Source organism: Odontesthes bonariensis, chromosome 16 (genome assembly GCF_027942865.1).
Source record: "Odontesthes bonariensis isolate fOdoBon6 chromosome 16, fOdoBon6.hap1, whole genome shotgun sequence".
Lineage (NCBI taxonomy): Eukaryota > Metazoa > Chordata > Actinopteri > Atheriniformes > Atherinopsidae > Odontesthes > Odontesthes bonariensis.
Window position 1 is genome coordinate 28,093,923 of NC_134521.1, and position 24,770 is coordinate 28,118,692.

The 24,770-nt window shown below is 40.5% G+C and overlaps 2 protein-coding genes across 3 annotated transcripts in view; both read right to left on the reverse strand.

Annotated features, from left to right (window-relative positions):
- Positions 1-582: 582 nt before the first annotated feature.
- On the reverse strand, positions 583-21,125 carry LOC142401420 (actin filament-associated protein 1-like 1). Of its 2 annotated transcripts, XM_075486827.1 has the most exons (19): positions 20,911-21,125; positions 13,737-13,865; positions 11,506-11,586; positions 11,290-11,375; positions 11,080-11,197; positions 10,892-10,981; positions 10,542-10,753; positions 10,103-10,282; positions 9,890-9,982; positions 9,376-9,478; positions 7,322-7,477; positions 6,710-6,924; positions 5,688-5,833; positions 3,783-3,852; positions 3,213-3,321; positions 2,869-3,036; positions 2,610-2,776; positions 2,081-2,206; positions 583-1,407 (listed from the first exon to the last, which is right to left on the reverse strand). In XM_075486827.1, the coding sequence occupies exons 1-19, from the start codon at positions 20,930-20,932 to the stop codon at positions 1,381-1,383; spliced, it is 2,298 nt and encodes a 765-aa protein (XP_075342942.1). In that variant the 5' UTR covers positions 20,933-21,125; the 3' UTR covers positions 583-1,380. The 2 variants fall into 2 exon arrangements, with proteins under 2 accessions (XP_075342942.1, XP_075342943.1); XM_075486828.1 differs by lacking the exon at positions 11,506-11,586.
- Positions 21,126-23,610: 2,485 nt separating this feature from the next.
- Positions 23,611-24,770, reverse strand: part of LOC142401421 (actin-binding LIM protein 3-like) — a 56,861-nt gene continuing 55,701 nt past the window's right edge. The window contains exon 24 of the mRNA XM_075486833.1: positions 23,611-24,088. Within this exon, the coding sequence (XP_075342948.1) occupies positions 23,975-24,088 (114 nt within the window). The 3' untranslated portion in view covers positions 23,611-23,974. The remainder of the gene's footprint in view (positions 24,089-24,770) is intronic.

Here is a 24,770-nt window from a genome sequence, read left to right on the forward strand (position 1 = left end):
TGGTTATGCTATTAGTTACAATTTGTTTGTCCAGATTTGGAGACAATTTCATTTGTAATAGGACAGATTTTATAATGACTCTTATCACATATCCAAAGATGGACATTACGCTAAATTCTTTACTTGCTGTGCACTCTAAGTTAAACGACATTAATCTGAGTTGTACTGGGAGGAGATGAGGACTTGAAAGAGAAACTTAAGACCTTTTCTATTGCTTTGCATTGGTTTTAGTTTTATAATCGGATCCTTTAACAGAGCAATGCAGTTGTTTTCTATTTCTGCTTGCTCTACCACAGGTTTTAAATATGTAATGCGTTTACTCATTAAAATAATGATGCAGCTGATGTAAACTCATCTCCCATGATATGCTGCACAAAGGAAATTGAGGCTCTACTTATGTTAGAAAAAGAATTGCGCACACCTTTACGGACAGAAAAAGTACTGAATGATGTCCTGTATCCAATTTCAGTCTAAAATAGTGCTTTGATATGACTTTAAACGTGTTTTAGGTTGCCTCTTGGTGTTTTTAACTCATCATCTCGAGGAAAATTTAAGCAAAATTAAAAAATACAGTACGCAGTGTTTCTTGAGGCAGTAATCATTTACTCCAACGTGTTTTTGTTCACAACACTGCGATGAAAGGAAAGAATAGACAGGCATTCATTTTCAAAAGATTTGGCTGCAAGGGGCATGAATGTCCAGAAACATTTATAGAATCATAAAATACAAAAATACAACAAGATAAAGTGCATATTTGAAAAATATACCCATGTGAGGGTTGAAACCAATTTCTTCACATTGCAACCATAAACATTTGTTTATTTCAGGAACAGTGTCAAACTTGGTGTTTTTTTTTTAAAGATTTAAATACAAGATATTAGCTACTTTTTCTCACTAATAATGATCATTTAAGATGCTCGAAAAAAACTTTTCACTTTAGTTTTTCAATTTTCACGTCCAAGTTATTTGTATATTAAAAAAAAGTGAAACCAGTAGGTGTCGGTAGGAAGTATTGTTCATAACTCTCACAGTGTTTCTTTCCACACTCTCCCTTTGCTCTGCATTTCTATGCAATACTTACATGTTCACTTTCTGCAGCCCGGTGCAAATGTAAACACACATGCAAACACAGTATATATCTAGTGTTCATAGTGATCCCATTAATACTGAACTGGTATATCAGTCATATTTACAGTGGTTGAGGCAGCATCATGCTGTCTGTGCTTATTTTTTAGATAAGAGAAGGGAATTCTCCTTCTCTTCTTCTTGTCTTTAGTGCCAGTTATCTGTCTCTTCTTGGCTTCTCCTTTTCACATCTTCCTGCCAAAGCTCAGCTTTCTTCTCTCCATGAATCCTTCTGTCGATCTGTTAAAGTTCAGTCTAGGTCCCCTTCTTTGATTCCCACTCCTGGAAACCATGAGACAGCACAGAGTGAAGAAAACATTCAATATCCATGCACACACACACACACGCGCACACACACACACACACACACACACACACACACACACACACACACACACACACACACACACACACACACACACACACACACACACACACACACACACACACAAGTTAGGACGTTTTATTCATTTTTTTAATTTATCAAGTCATTAAGAACAAATTCTTATTTACGACGAAGGTCTGGCAAAAAAACACGTGTTTTGAGGAGAAAAATGAAAAAGTTAAAAAACATGCTCTGAATAAGAAGCATTTTGAATGTGAGTCTACTGGAGCCAGAGCTGTTTGGGAGCCAGTGTCTTGCAGCCATCAGTGGTACCTCCTTGGTGATTTTACAGCTGACATTGGATGACAATGCTCAACTTTTATATATTGTCCATGTTGTTAGCACATCCACTTCATCAAAACCATTACAAGCCCACCTCTTATCATATTTATTATAACCCAATTCTCACCCGATCTCCATACATTAACCCTTAAAGAGAAGTTCCCAGCTGTGACAGAAAGCCTCCATGGGCTGATGTGCAGTTAGTTTTAAGTACACACCAGGATATAAAAAACAGACCACATAGCCAGATATACAGACACATACAGTCAACATACACAAATACTCTACCTTTGCTTTCTGCATGACATTCCCCTTGGAAGAGGCGTAAAGAGATGCAGGACGTTTACGAAGCTCAGATGCTGAGTTGACCGGGACGGTCTCATTGTAAACTTTTTCAACCTTACATGCTGGTGCCTGTAAACACAAACAGACATCACAACACATGAAATGTAAAAGTAAGATAGTTTAACAATTTAGGAAATGTGCCCTTTCCCTGTTTTGGACTATTTTCCCCCTAAAAAGCAGCAGCTCAACTCAGTTAGAAGGCGAATACGTGTTTTTCTCTCAAAGCATTTTAAAGCAGCTGTGGAAATGTTTCACAATAAAAACAGGTGGTGGCACAGCTCTGACACATTTGAGCACTTCAGACATTTAAACTGTTCGGAGACATAAAGCATTAAAAGTTGGAATACTGTACAAATGTAAATACTGGAAACAACAGCTTTCCAGAGTAGTTCACCGTTCAGAGTTTCATGAGAACTGTACAGGAGAGTTTTGTGTGGGCCAGCACAGAAGTATCTTTGCTTCAGCTGCTCACCTTTACGTTGATCTTTATGTCAGCAGGAGGATCGAGCGCTCCTCTAGCCAGTGATTTCTTCAGGTTTTCTTTGACTTCTGTCAGTCTGAGCTCCAGCTCCACCCTCTCCTCCTCCTTCTGTTTACACAGAGTTTCCAGCTCAGCCAGCCGCTTCTCGCCACCATGACCTGCACACATTACACATTACGAGCAGACTTGTAATGCATCCCGCTCCAAAGCTGAAGTCTAAACAGTGCCGTGTGAGAGATTTGTCCCTGACCTGTGTCACTCTTCATCTCCTCCTTCACTTCCTTCTTCTCCATGCGGAGGGTGATCAGTTCATTTCTGAGCTCTTCTTTTTGCTTTTCCAGCTCCTCTTTCTGTCTCAGGTACCGCTTGGCATCCTCCTCTGCACGCATCTTCCCGTATCGTCCATACTGGTTTACATCTAAGAGAAAAAAAAAAAGAGCATTCAAATGGACAGAGTGGTGTTGGTGTCGCTTCATGATAAAAGGAGAAATCAGTCATCATGATCTAGAATAGCCAACCCACCGTGGCCACATTTTCCCCGTGCAATTTCTATATAGGAACTCTTAATGAATGATGAAATGAAAGGAGACTCACTGGAGGTGTGTCTCTTAATGGCAGCCTGTTGTTCTGTTTTTTCAGAGTCCCTACTGGAGAAGGAAGCATGACGTCTCACCTGACCTGCTTTGCTCTCCACATCTTCATCCTGCAACATAGGGGAAAATCAAATAAACGTACATAATTTACTGAATTAGTTTGATGGTTTTTGACTACGCATAGAACAGAAACAGATGTGCAATTAGAGAAATACAACGAAAGGAAAAAAACACATGTGCTAATGAGATATTTCTGCACTGGTGATAAATAATAATGTTTGTGCATTTTAAACACAAGCTTTTGGGTAAATGAAATTCATACTTTGCATGATCAAATTACAGCCCAATATAGATGCTAAAAAAAGATCTGTAAACAAGCAGGGCTTTATTGTTTTAAAAAAGGAGAGGAATTGCACAATAATTTAACTCCATTTGGATTCTTTAATTTGTGCACTGAATGTCAAAAATAGGTGAAAGGATCAGAGAGCATTGATAAAGAGGCAGATGAAGACTTGGAAAGCATCACATTTCATAATGTTTGCAGATTGTACATTCAAAGATATGTCCTCACCGCAATACTTTCATAAACCTCATCATAAGTTCTGGAGTCGACCGAGGCACTGCTGGTGGAAGTAGCCCACCTACCAGAGGAAGGAAAAGAGAGTATGAGTTCATAATGAGGCAGCAGAGAACTCCTGGCCCTCTCATGTATTATAAAAAACAGCTTTTAAAATCTGCATGTGGTCACATTATTTTGCAAATTTCTGAATGGAACAAACTAAACAAAATGTTTCTGAAGAAAAAGAAAAACAATCCTTGAATTTGTCGATTCAGTTTGTGCCAGAATGTAAAAAGTTAAAGTGTAATCGAAGGGCCCTCTGCAGAATTACAGGGGGCAACAGAATGAGGGATGTGTGTGAAATGACTCTTAAATTGACCAATCAAAAATTGACAAGTTCCACCTGCTGTGGATCTACGGATAACAGGCTACGACAAGTTTTTTTTAAAATATTTTTTTGGGGCTTTTTATACCTTTAATGTTAGAACAGTTGGAGAGAGACAGGAATGCAGGGGGCAGAGAGAGAGATGAGACATGCAGCAAAGCACCGCTCGGTGTGGGACTTGAACTGGGGTCAGCTGCAGCGAGGACTGTAGCCTCTGTACGTGGGGCGGCTGCTTAATCCACTACGCCACCAACCACCCCGGCTATGACAAGTTTTAACTGGAGAATGGCTCCAAAGAACCGAAGACGACCCGGCCAGCCTTTTGGCCACGATAGCAGCAGACAGTGGGCAAAATATCATTGGCAATTTATCAGTCGTACAGTTCTTCAAATTGTGAAACGACCTCCCATTTTATATCAGACAAGCCCCTTCACTGCCCATTTTTAAAACTCGTCTTAAAACCCATTTTTATTCCCTGGCTTTTAACCCATGAGACTCGGTTTCTGTTATTGTTTACATTGTTTTAATATTGTTGTTGTGTATTGTTGTTTTTGCATTGTTCTTGTGTTTTATGCCTTGCATTTTGTGTTGTACAGCACTTTGTTTCAGCCACAGCTGTGTTAAAAGGCTATATAAATAAAGTTGAGTTGAGTTGAGTTGAGTTCAAATGATCTTTTAACGTTTTAAAAATTGGAGTGAATCATCAAAAGAAGACAGACAATGAGCTGAATTTGGTGAAGACTTTGGTGAAGCATTTCAACTCGACCAGCTCTGCATGGCACTTCCTGGATGAAGGGATCAACTAAAGTGTAAACGCTTTGCTGCTGGGATGGTTTACCATTTGGAAAAAACAGGTTTTCTCCATCCAAGTCAGTCCATCGCCATCGGTTTTCAGGTAACGACGTGGTAAGATTTTGTGGGTTGCAGTGCCAGCAGCTTTTTTTCTAACTGCCACATCAACAGTTTTGTAGCTTGGGGAAACAGTTGTTATGTTCATCACACGTGTTTAATCTACGTAACGAATGTATTTCTGAATGAAACGTGACATACATTTATTAAGCTGCTGCTCCAGTATAACATCAGCTATCAGCTCAGATTACTGGTTACTGGTGCTTGGCTTGTGTGTGCACTCTCATACCGTGTGAACTTCGATCTTACAGAAGGTTATATATATTCAGCTATGATGCATTTGGAGTCCCGCTCTGTTGTCATAATTTGGCGCCTGAGGGTCCGTACAGCTCGTGTGATGGTGTGGTAATTGATCGGGAGGATTTGGATGAAACATAAGCTATCTTTGCTTTTGGTAATAATTACACTGATTCTAAATAACACTGCCAGACAGTTGCTTTAACTCTTGTTTTCCTTTTGCTGTTGGACAGTCATAATCATGGGAAAGGACAGTTGCAAGGTTGTTCTTTTTTCTTTTTTCCCTAACAAAGAAAGAGGGCCGAGGTCTGGGAGTCACAGTTTGCTACTATAATAAGAAACAGGAAATTCTAGTTAAGTGCATGCACATAAGTGAAGTAACTCACATGAAGGAGTGTCTGGCAGCATGTCGTATGTCAGTGAGTGTGTCTACGTCGATGTAGTCGTAGTGCAACTCTTCAGGGAGTGTGGCGCTGCCCGTCTCTGCAAACAAAACACCCAACCAGCGGCCGAGATCCTCAGAGCAGCTGGCCTGATGGACACAACACATACACACACAAATACATTTTTCAATAATGTGTTCTCCAGAAAAACTAAGATGTGACAACTCTGTACACATAACAGGATCTCATCTGGATCTATAATGAGAGCCATGAAACACAAGTCGGTCTGCCTACATGAAACCTCCTAAAACAGGTAACGCTCTTCCAGAAGCTTTTCATGCCCAACTTTCTTTTTTCTCTTCTTTTTTAATCTAAGGACAGTCTATAATTAAAGGTAACAGCATCAGCCGTTTTAACTTAAAAACTGAAGAATATGGATCTATATGGATATGGATACATATCAGAAATCCATCATTTCTGTCTATAGTGATCTTTTCATTTATCAAAACGTAATTTCTCCTGAAACAAATGTCAATTAAATGGAAACTGGGCTTTTAATTCAAGATATCCATAATTACATTAATTATATGTAGAATGAACATTTGAATATCTGGAATATAATACGTCTTAAGAAAGACTCCCATACGGAACACCTGCAATCCAACAGTTGGAAGTAAGAATGATCATTTCAGACACATTGAAATGTAAAATTATACTTAAAATCTATAGTAAAAATATCATTAGGCATATGCACTACTCATATCCTGACCGGGTACGGTTTCAGGTTCCGATAATTAGAGTAATATGTATATTACATATCAGGGAGATAGGATGCTATTTTAACGTAACCATAAATGTTAAAACAGCCCGCCATGCATCTGTTGCTCCTGCATATGTGGACAACAAATAACGGCAAACAAACAGACCTAAAAAAGCAATCACCATGAATAAAACAGCACAATATATAAAAGTCCATCCCTGTGCAATAATAGTTTAAATCGATATACTTATTATTAACACTGCACCTCCAAAGCTGCCAGTTCATTGACTCCTTGCAGGATGCGGAAGGAGAAGGGATGTTTAGGCCCGAGGCCACCTGGCACCACCTCTGCCCCCTTTAGCGGCACCACAATGATTGGGGGCCGTTGGTCACCAGGGTCCTTCTGCAGGTACAGGCTTCCACCTCGCAGCATGCACCAACGTTCCTTCCAAGAGCCGCTAAGGCACACACTGAGATTACCTGTGCAAGGAATTAAGTTAACAAGGCAAACCTCGTAAATATACTGCATTTATTTGTTTAAGCTAAACCGTACAAGAATAATTTCTTCTTCTTCTTCTACTTTACCCACAGTGAGTCCAAGTGATGCTTAATCCCAACCAGTTTTTAAGCATTATCATTAAAGTACACTCATCTACACTGATAAGAGAAACTGATTTTGATTATTTTAGTTGTTTGCAATTCTCTTAAATGATCTTTTATTTGGCAGTATTATTCTTCACAGGTATTTTTCTGTGTTTTTAATATTGTGGATCATTTGCAAGGGCACCAAAGGAACTTTTTCAGTACGATGATCCACCAACAACTCAGCCAGCCAATCATCAGACATAATAGCGACTTGATTAGGTTGTGTCCTCACCACAGCGGGGGTTCTCAGGGTGGCCAGAAGATGATGGAGGCTCTCCTGGCAAAGGAGGCTTCTTTTTGGAGAAGGTGATTATTCGATTGATTTTCTTCCCTGCTGCTCGGCTCATCGACCCCGTCAGCTCGGAGAATGCACCGCGCTTCCCCCTGCCTGAAGCCAAACGGACATGGATTAAGACCTTACACCATGTAGCCCCATCACTGTCAATATTTTCTAACTCCAAAGTGATACATTACATTAACACCTAAAATAATTTCATATGTTTAAATGTTTAAATGAGGGACAGTCATAAGTGAAAATACATTTTTGTCTGAGACCATTGATCTAATCATGATTTAAAGAGCTTTTAGAATAAATAACATCATGCTGTTTCTATAATGATATCCACCAAATCTTTGTGTGTATTTGCAAGTTTATTTCAGTATGAAGCAGCTGCAGCAGGGCTCAGTTCACCCTGCTTCCTATGATGTCAGTGGAAGACAATCACAGGAAGAGGACAGGACGGATGTCATATCTGCTTGTGCCTGGCTTCCTGTATCTCCCTCTCTCTCATGTCTCTTTAGGTTCAGAGCTGCTTGGTCAGTAAACAAACTGGGACAACACTGACACAACATGACTCTGTTTAACCTACTTTCCCACCTTAGATAATAGATTTCCTGGCTTTATCCTTCCTAATTTTGTAGACAGAAAACAAAAATAGTGTTTGTGCTTTTGATTAGTCTCTTCAGAGAGCGTGTGTTTATGTCTGTGCACTCCTGTAACCTTTTAGATGGAAGGTTAGATAAAATATTTTCAAAAAGCGAGGTCATTCACTTTAATTTGGCTTTGGGTAAAAGTTGAGTTAGGAACCGGAGATGCTGGTCAATTAGAATGTGACTTTAAATTTTTAGGTTTTCATTGGGTAACAACACTAAGAAGTACGGTAATGTTTATATCATTCTATTTATTCTCATTGACATAAATAGGGTAAAAATGTCATAAACATGTGTCAGAATAAATCAAAACTGTGAATATGTCTCTGAAACTATCTGAAATTAAATTAGAATTACAGCAGTAAAGATGCTTTGATTAATGCCCTGAAGTGAAAAATTACATAGTCTCTTAAAAGTTTTTTAGTTAACTGAATGTCTATAACATAATGAGAAGTGAACAAGCTGTGCAAATAGCATGAGCAGCTTGGATGCTAGTTGTTAGCTTAGCATATCATAGTAAAGGACACAATTCCAGTTGTATTCACTAAATTGTAGGTGGGTAAAGGCACCCAATTTCTCTCCAAAATTGTTACAGAAATCCTTGGCGTAACAATTTAATGCAAAGGTACCCCATGAACATTATGAACTGTGGCTCCATATGTTTTCTTTAGAAGCCTTTGAGCGCCTGAAATTAATGTTAGTTCCCCGTGGCTCTGTTGGAAACGCCCCTGTTGAAATGCTAGTCACCGTGGTAACTCAGAAAACGAAGAAAAGTGTTACGGAAAGGAAAAGTGTATACCATCTGTCATTGAATTACTGCTGTCAAATGGTGTATTTAACCCAAACCATGTTTTCTTACACCCATCAAAGTAGTTTTTAAAGACTGTCAAACTTTCCTCTTCTGGGTAAAAGTCCTGTAGGTTATTTCACCACTCTCTAAATATGGACTCGGTCCATTAAACTTTCTTAGCAATCAGAAAGCTGATGTAGATCAGTATTTTGCATGTTGAAAAATTATATTAAAGGGCTACCTAAGCATTTAAATACTGAGCTAACATAAGTAAGTGATTCATTTTCACTTTGAGCTTCCGTGTTAAACAACATTGTTGATCTCTACATCTCTGCATTCCACACAACTCTGTTTACATCATCTGTTTCACACAGGGCCGACAAAGTCACTCTTACTACTCTTACAAAGTGACCTTCAACCATTTTAAAGAGTGTGACACGCATGAATCATGTTGAACTGCCCCAGTCTCTCTGTAACTCTTAAGACATTCTGGGGGAATCATACAGAGACCCATCTTAAATCTGAATCTTAACTTAAACTGTAGTATCTTGTAAGGTTACACTTACTGAGAGAGTCAGTGGCGTCTCGGCCCGGCACATGACCGGTGGACTGATTGTCTGCTGTTGGCCCACTATCTGAGTCTGATGCCTGCCTGTCAGACTGCAGCATCTGATGGAAAAAAAGGGAATTATTGCATTTGTGTGTTTTTAAATTATCTCTACAGAGACGATGTTAATGTTACTGTTACCGTCTGCATTTTTAAAAACTATCACGCCAGTGTCGGGTGTAACTGCTATGTCACCATGCATTTACTTTGCTCAGGACATAAAACTTTTGGAAACTGAGCCAGCTCAGCAACCACAATAATGTCACCTCACTCACTGCTTCTAAACTGGGAGTTAAAGGAATAGTTGTGTCATGCGTGGGCGGAAGGAGGTGACATCACTGAAATGTAAAAACTAGGGTATAGATTCAGAATGAAATAAATAACGCCAGGCTGATTGACTCAGACATGGACTGGTACAGGGAGTTCTCATTTGGATACAAGATATAAGAACACACCCACACACATGCACAAACCTTGTCAAGCTCCAGCTTCCTCTGTATAATGGGAGAAGTGGATCCATTAAGTCCATCAGTGTTGTTACACTGGCTGCCAACATCACGGACCACCTGAACCCAGAAACAGACAGCCTTCACTTTCTGAAACAACACTGCGTTCTCCCCTCAGCCATGTTTCTAGGATTTTTGTCTGTCTCAGAACCAGGCCTCTGATTCAGCAAGTTATTCTACCTTGAGCCATCGCTGTGCCTGTTCTTTACTCTGAACTGCCAGGACAAGCGCTTCGCCTCCAGGCAATGAGAAGCGCAACTCGTGCCTCTTTTTCCGGCCTTCTTTCGGGACATAGATGACATTGCAAAGATTGAGCGGGAGCTCTATGTGGGCGGAGGTCTCCTTGATGCTCTTATAACACTATGAAAGACAGATTCATATATTAAGAGAGATGTAAACTACATGCTTTCTTTCTGTAAAAGACAAATGTTCCCTTTGGTTCAAAATGGAACTTTTCTGTCAGTATTGTTTAAAGACATTCCTGGAATCATTGTAGGAGATACCGTGGCTGTACAAAAGGTCACTACTAGTGGAACAAATTGCCCTAAATAATGCAAGAAATTCATTTGATGCTATGATACGAACATTCAAACACTTTTAATCACCAATTACGTTTTACCTGGAGTTTATTATCTCTGACAACTACTAGCTGTTTAGCCCACTGTCCAAAGCGTTTTTTCCGCAGCAGGAAGGCACAGATGCGGCAGTCTCTGACTGGTCCGTCTGGGCTTTCTTCAGCAGCCCATGTCTGAGACGGGTCCCGCCCCTTGGCCTCCTCTTCCTCTTCTTCATAAGACTCGTAGGAGCTGCTCAGAGCATCTGAGTCATTGTCTAGACGTCAAAAATACCACAGATGATTCATTTGCAAAACATCCACTCGCAAATTCTGATCCATAAACAGAATATACCTCAGTTAATAAATGCATATTTGATTGCTATGATGATGAAAGTAAGACTGGGCTGACTCACAGGAGCTTTTAGGAGGACCGTTAATCCTGGTGGTGGGGTAGTTATCGTCAGCATCTTCATAGTAAGCATCTTCGACGGAGTTGTTAGAAGCTAAGTGGGGAACATTTGTGTGAACTAAAGCTCTTGAGTTGTTTAATTAGGGTTAATCAGATCCACGAGAGTGTATGTGTATGTGTGTACAAACTGACTGTTCATATTGGTCGTAAAGTACTGTGGGGTGGATCCAGGATCTAGAGGAACAGCCTCTTCATAGTAGTCATCAGGAAGGGGTGTGGTTGGTAGGGGAGGGGGCGTGTCGGTTGGTGTCTAAAGAATTTGAGGTTAAACCAGAATTGTGCGTAAAAGCAGAAGAGAGGCGAATGCAGTAGTAGATGTGTGGTGTACAGTAAATGACTTACAGATTTATTAAGATGAGTCTTTTCCTCTTCATCTTTCTGCTCTTTCTGCTCCACTGGAGACGCACTGAGCATGTGCAGATCACAATCTGGTGGAGCAACAGATGATAGGTTAAACATGTTTCACCAGTTTGGAGACGCTGTGGCATGATGACTGGAAACATACAACAACAAACACTAAATGGAACTGGTTTGTAGGTATTTTGAAGGTCTACTAACCAAAATCCTCAAATAGAGACTCTACAAAGCTAGTGCCGTTTCCATAAAGACAACTGTTCATGTAGACATCTGATCCATTGACTGTGGAAAACAAAAACTGTAAGTTAGAAATAGAATCAGAATTATGTTTGTGGCCTGTCCTGAGGTCACAATCACCTGACTGACGGAGAATAAAAGCTTTAATTCAATCAGCGAGAACCTGGGAGCCTGTGTAAGGCATCAAAGGAGTGCAGACTGGAGCTCGTGAGACCTTGTACCGAAAGAGTGACGATAAGGACATAGTCATAACACCTCCAAGATTCTCCCAGAGCATGTTCTGGACAGCCTGAGCCCATTATCACAGCTGCCAACCGTCAGGATATTTTGTTTGTCCCCTTTCTTTGACCTTGCCTCATTATCCCCTTTAAACTTTGCATTTCATTATCCTCTTACATCAATCCTTTTATCCCCCCTGACTTGCTACACGCTTCCAGATAAACAAGGATTGGTTATAAAGTCCTTTAGGGAGCTTTGATATTGCAAATGCTATGTTTAGCAGCCAATAACAGTTACTGCAGCCTTGACAATAAACCATTTGCTAAAAAAAAAGGGTGATAAATGCAGGATTATTCTGTAAATGAATGAGACACAATACACAAACCTGTTGAAAATTGAATCATGATAACATTATCTTGTATAAAGAGAAGTCACTTCATGTCACATTTTTTTAGGTTTTCCTTTTTCTTTTTCTCACTGCTTGTTTTAAGAAACCTACGGCAGCTTCACATGAGCTGTTGCTTAAAACCTGTTCATGTTAGTTCAGGCTCAGTAAGATAACAACTTAACAACAGCTTTGGAAAGGCTGTGGATTTGAATACTTACAGAAAATACAAATGTTTTCTGTACTGTTTAAATGCGAATGAAAGATAGTTAAAGATTTATCAGTGTGACAGTAAAGCCCCCCCCCCCCCCCCACACACACACACACACGACCATGAAAAGCGCATACCATCGATTGTATCATCATTACTGTTTAACTGTTGTTTTTATTATCATTATTATTTACTATTAGGCTATTATTATTATTAGCCTACCTCCAACGCAAGACAGCCTACTATAAACACATTCACTCATTCTTTGCATTTAAAATGCGTAGGCTATAGGCTAAACTCAATATGGAAACATGTTTCCATACACTGCACGAGCCTTTTTTTAAAAAAAAACGGCAAATGTTTGAAAGTGATGGTTCGGAGTAGATTCACCCTAGGGTTATTTGAACCGTGATATCCAGCCAAGTAGCCCACCCGAAGTTTTTCCGATCTTGGCTGAACATCAGCTGAGTTACTGAGTTATCCCGAATAGCTTCGTACAAGGGTTAATGGATCCTGGCAGTATCTCCAAAATTACCACACTAAAATCACATGCCATGACACCAAACTTCTACAGTAGTACAAATATGGTCTGTACTCACAAAACGATGCATTTGGAAGTTTGTACATAGTCCAGGAGTTTATTATTATCAACACAAGCCTAATAGCTTCTCTGCTGCTAAAGCTGCGTCGACGTCACTTCCTTGATCTGGGAGCTTCAAAGTAAGATGAGGGTTGATCTACTACTGTAGACAACAAAGCAAGGCTGCTCAATTTCTCCATTGATAAAATAAATTCACAACTCTACAACATAAAAATTCATAAAAAATCATGTAGAATATAGCATATACTTAGTTGAATTGTCTTCTTTTTTTTAACCTAAACCACGATCTTTCCCGAAAACAATTTGAGACATTTCGTTGCCTAAACTACTGAAAATGACTGTAAAATTGAACATAATGTGAAACTGAGAGTGAAAATCATACAAAAAAAGGGACTCAAGAGGACACTAAACCCCAGCTGAAAACGAAACCAATTACAAAAACATGACGTATATGGGATATGAACCTCTGAGGAAGTAAAATCTCAGTCATATGACTTAAAACTCAGGCAAACAAGAGAAAACTTTGTAAAACAGATAACTGATAAAGAAGGTTTACACTGCTCTGGAGCCACAAGTGCAGATTGTACAAAGACGAATGATGCACAAGGTGCTAAACACAATGGATACAATGCATATCCTTTACACAACATAGGGATAAAACATTGGAGTGTGTTCAGTCAGAGGTTTCTTCAGCTTCACTGTAACAAAAAATGGTACAGAAAATGATGCATTCATTTCATCCTAATGCAACAATATAAATGACTTCTGTGTGTCTGTACCTGACAGCTGCAGTGAGTCCATGATGTTGCGTATGGAGGCCACCTTGTCAGCAGTAGCAGGACTGACCGTCTCATGGTCCAGCATCTTCAGTAGACAGCTGAGCTCATTCACAAGTCGCTCCATCACCACTGTCAACAGCAAAACATCTCTTTTATTTGGGATTGTAACAACTGAATACTCTTTGGCCTAAATAACCTTCAGGCCATATGGCAGACTATTAGCATAGCTAAAATGCTTGTACTGTTACACCAAGTGCAGAAAATATCAATTTAGCATATGCATGTGAGACCCTTCGGGCAAGTAGGAGCAGAACTGGCAGTTGACGAGGGACATGAAGTCCGTTTGGATCTGAGAGCTTAGCGCCTGTTGCAACAGCTGACAGGGAAGAGATGCTCAGCAGTCCTCCATATCACCCCACCCATGGACGCAGCATGGAATGTTTTGTGCTTTCTTTAAAAATGAACTGTTTTCATGTTCAACTCTGACATCCTGTGTGAGTCCGTGTTTGTGCGTTTTGTTGACCTTGACATTGTTCCAAATGCTGTGACACACTCTCACACATCCTGCCTGCTCAGAGCCGACAAAGAGAGGAGGAGGGAAGAGTCGTAGAGAAAAGAAGGTTACGTGGAGCGGCCAGGACGCTTCCTTCCGTGGAGGAAACAGAGCCAAAGTAAAGCTATAGCTTAAGCTGAGACAGGACACTGCTACCAAATTACATATTGTTGTTTGCTGGTTTATTCACTTCTTTAATATGAGAAGCTTTAGAAACAGGTTAAACATTTGTTTGAACCCTAAGCAAACAGCAAGCAGGTCATGTTTGTATAAATGCTCCAACTGATCTGACAAAGTAATGCCACTGAAAATATGGGGTGGATCATTCAGAGTTGAGGAGCTTTTACCTCTGAAACTGTTTAATGCTAATTTCGGTTTGAATGCAAAGTTTATTGTCTGATGATGACGACCTGCTCTTATATGTTTTATTCCAGCACGGTCGCTGCTCATCCTCTGGTGAGCGTCACAGCTCGTTAATTGTTTCTGAAGCGGCTTCGGTTTAATCTTCCTGAAAAGGGAATTTGTTTCTGTTATGTTTAGGACTGTGATGGCCATGGCAAAAGCTTCAGTTTGTGCCTTTCCCCATAGTCGTGCGTTTCATCCTATTTTTATCTTTTACAGATGGTGTGATACCTGCAGAATTAGGTGGAACTTAACTGAATTAATTCTTTATTCTACAAGTGACATGCTCCTCATGTCACTGACTGTAACTAAAAACTCAATGCATGATTGATCCATCCCTGCTCTTACCAATTGGGAGGATTTCCATTTCCTTAAATGCATCATTTTTTTCTTCAAATTTTATGAGTCAAATTCTCATTTGAGAACTCATGATGCACAATTTTGTAGTGACAACGCAAAAACAGTTTCATTTTGACGACTCTTCCAGGACGATCATATTTCTGCAGGTGGAACAGTGCACCACCACAGTGCACCACCACAGTGCACCACCACAGTGCACCACCACAGCTCATTTTCTGAAGGTCATTTAAAATCAATCTGAGGTTTTTCCTCATTTTTTTTTTAGGAATCCTACAAGTTGTTTCCTGAGAAAGCTCTCTTGGTCTTCCAGACCTCAACTTGACCTCATCTGTTCGCATTAAGTGCCATTTCTTAATTACATTATGAAATCAGCAAACTGCTCTTTGCCACTTTCTTCATAACCTTCTCCTGTGGTCATCAATCTTTTCAACTCAAAGAGTGCTTGGCAGCTGCATAGAAGAGATGCCAAGCACTAAGCTGCTGACTGACAGAACAAGTTTGAGGAAAGCTTTAGAATTTGCCTTTCCTATGATTGTTGAAGGCTGTAAGTTAGAGCTCAGATCTCTTAGGGTACCCACACATTTACATGGTGGTTATTTCCTTCTAAAACTGTAAAACTGTGCAAAACAAACTAACCAAAAAAATAAAATAAATCAATCAATCTTGCCCAAAGCGTTAAATAAATGTCTAACCTTTAACTTAATGTCTTTTAGATATAAGTGTATCATCTATTTACAGCTACAGAAAGCATGCATTATGTTTTGTGGAAACATTTTAACATTAGACAACAAATTCATAGAGCCATTTCATCCAAAACAGAAAGTGAATGGACACTTTGGGGTAGATACCTGAACATCAACGATCATAGAAAATCATTACAGATATTTCCAGAAGCTGACCCTTAGACCCCTTTGACCTTTTAACAGTTAAAAAGCACCAAAATGAAAAAAAAAATAAATGGTTTAGTGTTTTTCATGGCTTTGTTGTTCAAGTATTACTTCAATTTACTTCAAGATGTGAATTTTAAAACATTCGAATCTTTGAAAATACAAAATTCTGTCAGAAAAGAAGTGTGACAATGGGTTAAGCTGAACTTTTCTTTCACACAGAGTGGAGACAGAGAGAGTGAGAGAAAAGCCCTCTCTGTCCCACAAGCCTCTTCCGCCACCCCCCTCTCTCCAACAATACTCTATTGTCTCCACAAGGGCCAAAATTAGAAGACCACAATGATCCGCAAAACCCGAGAAAACAATTGTATTGTCAGAGTCAGAAACTCCGACCAAAAATAATAAAACAAAACAGGAACTAGCACACAGTCACACAGAGTGTGAGAGGGGCGTGGTGCAGCGCAGCTGGGTCGTCTGGATCCATGGGCATTCAGGGTTAAAGGATATATCTCCAGCAGCTGTGTGTAAGTGTGTGTGTGTGTGTGCAGCTGTGGTTTCCTGTCTAAGCTGTCGACAGAGGCTTCTCTTCACTCCTTCCTGATCTTGAATCTCCACGCTATCCCAGTGCGAGCCTCACCTCCTCTTTCTTTTCCTCATCTTCTCTTACTGCAAACTCTCCTTCCATCTGTTGTTCACATTCTTTCTCCCATCCACACTCTGTTGTCTCTATCCTCAGATTTGTCAAAATGAACCTAATAAGAGGTTTTCCATCTGAAAGGTGCAAAAATATAGAACTATTGTATCAGCACATGGTAGCTCACACTAAAACAGCAATGCTGCAGTGTTATCAGTGGCAGCATTAACTCAGCCCCCGGTGGGCTGATGGAGTTTAGGACGGGGACTTGGGATCTATTTTTTTATTTCGGCGGTCATGGCATCTTCTCTCGGGGGACCGGAGGCTTCACAGGCTGAGAATCAGCTGTTCTGAAAGCTTGTGGTCAGCCTCACCCACAGAGGGATCTTTGTTATCCCCCATTCCACACACACACACACCCTTACACACCCTTACACACACACACACACACACACACACACACACACACACACACACACACACGTATTTCCCCTTCAAATTCACTTTTTGTTTTTACTTGTCAGTCATTCACTTATCAAAAGGGAGCACATAATGTACGTGTGAATTCATCTTTTACAGACGAACAGCACACACACATACATTCACAAGAGTGCTAATGAGAATGCATTTGTGTGCGTGCTGTTTCTTACATTTTTGTGTGTTTCCAGACGAACTTCCTGACGGAGGCCAGTCATGAGACCTGGGCCATGCGACTATCATTTGCACTGATTTAGTGTGTTTGGTTGCAACTCAGAACAAAACAGCTGCTGCTGCTGTTTATCCCACCACAAAGTGCTGAAAGAGAAAATCTCTCCTCCTAACCTGAGGCTTTCATTCCCATCCATTACACGTCTAACCCATCAATCAACACATCTCCACGGCTAACCACCCCCTTGACTTGCAGCTCTTATCCAAACTATCCCTCCTTGTTAAAATGTTTCCAAGACTTCGAGCAGAAATGCACTTTATCTGTACACTGAAATGAATTTCCGTTAATTAGGCGAATAAAAGGGGCATTTTAAGATAGTACTTCGAGTAAAGATAAATTCAAGCTTCAAAAGTGTTTGAAGCTGCTATTTTACTTCTCTTCCTGCCTCCCCCATACTCAGAGAGGCTCCTAGAGATTTCTCTCGTCCTCTCATCTTCATTACTTTCTTTCCCCTTAGCTCCCCCCGCTCAGATCCTTTCCTTTTAACTCCTTTCCCTAATGTGGCTCCCGTCCCTTCTCCAGACACCCATCCTCTTCAGAGGGAGGTCAGAGTTCAAGGCTTGGCGGCCCCAGCAGCTCCCTCTGAGACAAAAGTCTGCTTCAGAGCTTCAGCATCCCGTTATTCATATTTTCACGACAACAGTAGATGGTGTCACTGCTCAGCTGGGGTTAGCTCTCAGTTAGACACTTTAAAAAGTCCACGAGCTGGAAAGATCCGTAAAAAGAAACAGCTGTGGGAAAACACTGGAAGAATTCTCGTTTTCACATTCTTTCAGTATCTTATCACTTTCTGCAGATAATAAACGGTTCACAAAAAAACAGAGAGGCACGACATTGCCTGAGCCAACGTGGGCAAGAATGAGTTTAAATTCCAGCCAAGTCACTGTAGGACTGTAGTTTGATCAGGTAAGCACCCACAGGTTAAACATCTCTCAGTATCTGTAACCCAAATGTTTTCTCAGAAATTGAATGGGATGATGTAATCCCAGTCAGATCTCACATTAAGGAAAGCAAACTGTGAAAACATGAAAAACATGACAGAAAACGTGATGAAGAGAGTAAAGTGGACCGTGGACCCCTCATAAGTCACATGTTTTCTCCCTGTTGTCATTTATTTGCTGAACCTGTTTCCACAGCACTTAAGTTTAGTTTCCATCCAGCTGTTTCTATATGCATTTCTAATCTGTGAGCAAATAGATGGAAATACTAAAACAGACAGATAAATACGACAAAGTGCAGCACAGGGAAAACAGCTTTAACCCAATCTCAGGGAAGTCACATGACTTATGAATGCACAAAGTTGTCAGTTATTCAAATCTGTCATTCATGTTTATGTTTGTTTATGCATTTAGCAGACGCTAAAAAATATATAACATTACATTTACATGAAATTTAGTGTAATTTGTTGTGTTTTCTCTGATTTACTGATTGTGCAAACAATCATGTTCCTACTGTATGAAACTGAGGCACCAGAGAAATTACACTATGTTGCTCACACACACACACACACACACACACACACATTCAGACATATTATTACACACGTGCATAGCCACCCAAGGTTAGAATCATGTAGGCTTTTGGTGGTTTTATTTACAGTAACTTTTCCAGGGAGTGAAATGGTAGTGACCAGAACTACATAAGATTCAGTGTTTCTTCTTCTTTGATGGACGACTGTTCTCATCACATCAGCTTAGTGTCTGTCCACAACAGGCCAGCATTGGGGGGGGGGGGGGGGGGGGGGGGCATGTACAGGCCGGCTGCTTTGTTATATTTCTGAAAATGGAACTGGGTTAGGGTTAGGGTTAGGGAACTGCTGTAGATTTGCAGTATGACTTACACTTTGAACTGTGGTAGCGCTGCAGTTTATGGAGGTTAAGAAATTTTACTGTGTGAAATACATCTTGAAATGAAATCATGAGATTGTTCTGTACTTTCTGACTAAAAGAAAATGGAAAAGAGTGGGGTGGGACGGTGGGGGGGGAGGGAAAGGAAAGATAAGGAGACCATGGTTAAGGTCAAGGACTGTGGCAGAAAGAAATGCTATGCCTGTGCCTGAGTGATCGATTGCATTACAACAGTACCAGTTCTTATCAATCTGGTTTAATGAATGAATGAAATTAAAAATACTTGTTTCGTCCCAAAGGGAAATTACACAATGTTTAGCTGCTGTGTGGCGAGCAGACTCACAACTCCTTCCTATACTGCTGAAATGAATCGTTCACTTCTGTTTCACAAATAATTTGGTTATGAGCTGCACGTGCCTGTTTCAAAGTATTTTTTTGTCCTAGTGTAACAGTTTTGAATGTCACAGCAGGAAAAGCACAAATTTCACATTTATGTCTGAATTCAGTTTAGCTGCTTCAGTTACATGATCCAAGTATTGTTTGTGCTGGCTTATTTTCAGTGTAATACCTAGCAAGGTTAACGCTTGAATAACAAATAAATACTTATATATATAAAAATTATGTATGTACATAATATAATAAAAATACATTTTTTTAAGATAAGTGGAGAATATCAGGCAAAATGACAAAAGATGAATCATTGTAGCGCCTCTAAGTTGTAGCGGTTCAGACTGGCATAAAGTCTTACGACTTAACTAATATAAAAGTCTATTTTACCTCAGTCCAGTTGTGTTTAAAGTAACTGGCATCTTTGTGTGAGTGATTATTCATATCAGCTGATTAGGCAACATGGTGAGGTGTTTTGAAATCCCACAAACAAGAGGACTATCCCTCTGACTGATTTGGCCTTTTCAACGATTTCTTTCAGATGAAAAAAATAAATAGATAAATTTAGATAGATAGATAGATAGATAAATACTTTATTAATCCCAATTTGGGAAATTGTTTTGTTGCAGCAGCATACAGTAAAGATATAGAATAGAATAAAATAAATAAAATACAATAAATAAATAAAAATAGTGAATAAACATTCGCTATGTACAAATCTACAGTATTTTTTGTTTTTTGTTATTGTTTTTTTAGGAGAGACTTCAAGCCTATTGAGGTTGAAGTTCTCTTCCAGCCAGAGGGGAGGTGTTGTATATGGTGATGGCTGCTATACAACACCTCCCCTCTGGCTGGAAGAGGTGTTGTATAGCAGCCAGATTTCCAGATTTCAAAATTGGAGCACTTTCTCATCACCTGGTGTCCCATAATGCAGCTTCCTGTTCGGAGCCTGGTGGCCTGAGGGGCTTTAGACAGAGCGGCCATTCAGCTGCTGCTGCTGGGCCTGCAGCCTCCAACAGGGCACCTCTGTGTTGGGATCAGGTTGCATCACTCTACCTGAGGATACCTCCTCCATCCACACGCACACAGCGCACCAGCCGGCGCGTGGCCACATGACATCACACAACGTACTCCAACCATGGAGCCGGGCGCGAGGCGCACTCAGTTATAGTTTGATCACACTAATGGTCCGTCCATGAATTCACATTAAACAAATCTACGAAAATCTATTTCTTGATGTATTCATTGTCTCTGTAGCACATCCCAGGAGTTCCATCTGCAGGATATATTTCCTTTGATGTGTGGTCCTCTCTGTGGGCGCCTCGGCTCAAAGTTGTGCTTTCTCCTCTGGAAATATGAATAGGTTACTTGTAATAAAGGGAGAGCGTTACTCACCGCTCTGGCGTTTGGAGTCCATGCCGCCTGATAACGTCTGTATCTCCCCACTTGTTTCCAGTTATAATCCCTTCATCGTGTAAATAAAACCGTTATTAACATGTGGGGCGCGTTCTCCACAGTCTTGGCGGCGAACAGTAGGTCTCCGTGCGGCTCAGTGACTCACAGTGGCCGCTACAATTTACAGTTCGGCGGCTGCTTGTTCGTCATCCAGCACTCCGCTGGGTCCTACTGCTAGCGCACTTCCGAGAAGACTCCACATTACGCCACACTACTTCTATTTGGGGAGATTCAATCCCCGTAAACCCGCGAGATCATTTGTTCATTTGCCTTGAGATAATTACATGACAGCTGCGTGCTGGACACCGTCCATCTAACTGAGCAACTTATTCTCATTCCATTCAGAAGTGCTTTTTACTCCCCTTTACCCAGCTGGGAGGTAAAAGGTTGGTTTTACATGGAGAATACATGATGCATTCACACAGCAGGCCCTGTTAGATGATACACACATCCAAAAATTATAACAGTCTTAAAACAAGCACACACTGGGTTGTCTGTAACGGTGAAATATTCACTGGTACCAATTTAACACTGAAAAGTTTTGGTCTTTTCAAACCTTTCACACTTTATTTTCACCTGGTTTCCCATGAATGGATTCAAATGTAATAGGCCAAAGGAGAAAATGTGAGGATCTCCAAAGAAAAACAGTTTCTCGCCTCGGTCTAGGTATAAAGTGGAACACTGTAACCTGAGTGGGTGGATGTCCCTTCATATTTATGAGACAGTCTGTAGAAAATTAGAATAAATTAGAATAAATCAGCAGCACCAGAGTAAAAACATCAAATAAGTCAGGAGAAGTCTGTAACCTGTCAATCATTGGTGCTTCTACAGGTGCCATGGTTACCATGGTAATCTCCTCTGCAGACTTTGGAGGCAAGCTGAAGCACAACAGAGAGGAAGGGGGAGGGATCCTAAAGCTGAATACATTCATATTTTCAAACAAAGTCCATCTTCTACTCAAGATGACCAACTTCTGCTTTGACTCATCACTTCACAAAGAGGTGTTGTTTGAATCTTCAACCAGATAACTGCCAGCATTCCATATGCACAACTACTATAAGTCTATCAAACGATGTGAAGCCCGTGGAGTGGGATGGAGAAAAAAGGATTATCTAATCTACAATAAATAATGTTGCATCTGGAGCTCCACTTTTCCCCTTGAAATGTTTCCATTTTTTCTGTTGAGGACCTGGATCAATCATGGTGTTATAATTGGTGTTGAGATGAAACGATTAGTCCCTCCAACGTCCTGCGTTGCTGCTGTTTAGACAACTTCTCTCGGCTGACCTGGGAACACCCTGGAGTCCCCCCCGGAGGAGCTGGGGACCTGTACAGGGTCGTGGGGGCTTCTCTGCTCAAGCTGCTGCCCCCACGACCCGACGGCAGATGATGGATGGATTTGATTATTTTCAAAGAAAAAGATGCAGCTCTAACCTCCCGAGCAGGAATCTTTGTGTTTAATGTGGGGAGATAAACGATGAGCATGTGAACATAAACTAGAGATTAGCTCTTGATTAATTTATATTGCGTTGCATTTGACAAAAATGAGCAAGACAAAACATCGCTGGTACATTTCATACTTCATGAATCCAGTCACTCCTAATTCAAAACACACAGAAAAACCTGTTCACAGTCACATTCATCTTAATAAGGTTTCAAGGTTCAGGGAAAAATAATAGCGACAACAATAATAAATTATCGAGTCATTTATTTAAAAGTTGCAGTGACAGATATGACCCCGTAGATGACAAATATGAACTCCAATGAATAAAGAATAAGTTAGTCTGCACTTCCATACAGTTAATATGTTAGAAGTGATCTTTTGTTGCAGCCTGTAAACACACGTGGATATTCAGAAACACACTGCAGTTTCAGTAGCTGTTCAGTAAAAGGAGTATCATCTCCCTTTTTACATCATCCATGATGATGATCCACACCTGTTTCTAACACCCCCAGTCCAGTTCAGACAGTGTTTCACATCAGAAGTTCATCACTTACAACCATCTGTTCTTTACTTCCATTCTTCTTGAGTTCATCATTACTTTGCATCTCTCATTTCACACCATTGCCTTGTAATATATTTTCCTTCATTCATATCAGTATTCTTCTCTTTATTCAGAGGATTCTGAATAAACAGCCACCAAAATGCCACTTTACCCCATTTCTGTAAGTACAAATATACACACTCCACTCCACAAACATGACTGAGTTTGAAATGAAGCGCTGTTTCTCAACTGTAGCTGTAGGTGTGCACTTGTTTTCCTTGAATAAAATCTGTGAAAGTGTGAGGTAATTAACCCCAAAGACTAAAATCTGTGGTCAAAGCCATGTTGCGGTTCATTTACATCCTCTCACATTTTAAAACACATGTCAGTGAAATGGATATTCTGCTCTGTACCTATAAAATAAGTCTTAACACTGATATGGCTTCAGAGTGACTGACCCTAAAATCAAACGTTTCTTTTTAAAAAGCAGAGGAAAACATTTGGTTTTCAGTGTTTGCACGATATAAAAACACAACGTGAGGGATTTTAAACCTTAATGCTGAGACACTCGCTGCGTTCTTCTGAATAGTTAGTTTCCGTGTATGTGACGGCCGTGTCTTTCAAAATGAATCTCCCTTATCTTTGGCAGGAACCCCCCCCCCCCCCCCCACCAAGCATGACATAAGATCAGTTTGGTATACAGGTTCCTCAAACTCTCCGTCTGCAACACTCTGCCATCTGCTGGTAGGAGAGGCAGAAGCAGCCAACTCCTCCTGCAGCCCCTGTGCTGCTCTCTGCTCTCCCTCCAGCCTTCCTCCACTCATCCAGCTTCTCCACTTTTGGCCCAGTTGGCCGACTCCATACCTATTGCTTAAGAAGCCTTGGCACACACCATTTAAAGCACGCCGAGAGCACGAGGCCGGTGGTTTTCTTTTCCTGACATCTAAGGGGTTGACACACTCTGGCGGTCAGAAAACGTTCTTGGAAGCTGCTCTGTCAGGCGGCTCTGTGGAGTTTTCTCAGAAAAGTCGGACCTGTTTCTTCAGCTCGTTCTTTTTCCACTGAGCGAGACGGTCAAAGGCAGACATGGACAGGCCAAAGACTCTGTAAAACTCTTCTGGTGAGAGGTGACGCTGTGAGAGCAAAGATCAGATTACAAAAGGACATAATCACACACTGTCTGGAAAAAAAAACATGACCAAAAAAAGATCAGACGGCTCCCAGAATGAACCAGAAATGACTTTTTCTACCACACAAGGAAAACAGCATGAAAGGCAATGAAAGTTGTGCTGTGAACTTTCACAATGCTAAGATGAGGATTCCCTCTTTTAGCTTCAGTTTCAGTTTACAGCAAGTTTTCAAACCCTTTCAGAAAACCCCCATTTGGTTAAGTTTCAGATTAATCTTGTTTCATTCGATTAATTTTCACCCTCATCAGTCTGCTCAGAACTATTTACAAAGACAAAGTGTTTTGCCAGTTTTTGATAAAATAACACGCTGAAATGCCTGACTTAGAAAAGTATTCATACCCTTAATTAAGTCAACTTGGTAATAGGCACAGGTGAAATCTAGTCTGTCCTTTTATTCTGTGCGTGGCATAAGGAGATGAACACTTAAATGGGATATTTCCGTGTTTATTCTTTAACAAATGAAAAAAAATAAAATAAAATCAAAAGATGGCTTTCAGGAGGCACATGTGGGACATTAAGCTTTCTGTCTTTCTGTGTTTTTTTTATGCTGAAATGTTTCAATATGCTCAGCCAGAACAGCAATGTAAGTAGACTTGGGGATGGTGATATATGCTGTAGATGTTTA

Coding starts and splice junctions, on each gene's coding strand:
- LOC142401420 (XM_075486827.1), bottom strand. CDS start 20,932: ATGGACTCCAAACGCCAGAGCG. Junction 11,376..11,505: donor GTCTCTATTTGAGGATTTTG/GTTAGTAGACCT, acceptor TTGCTCCACCAG/ATTGTGATCTGCACATGCTC. Junction 3,322..3,782: donor AGGTTTATGAAAGTATTGCG/GTGAGGACATAT, acceptor CCTATGTTGCAG/GATGAAGATGTGGAGAGCAA.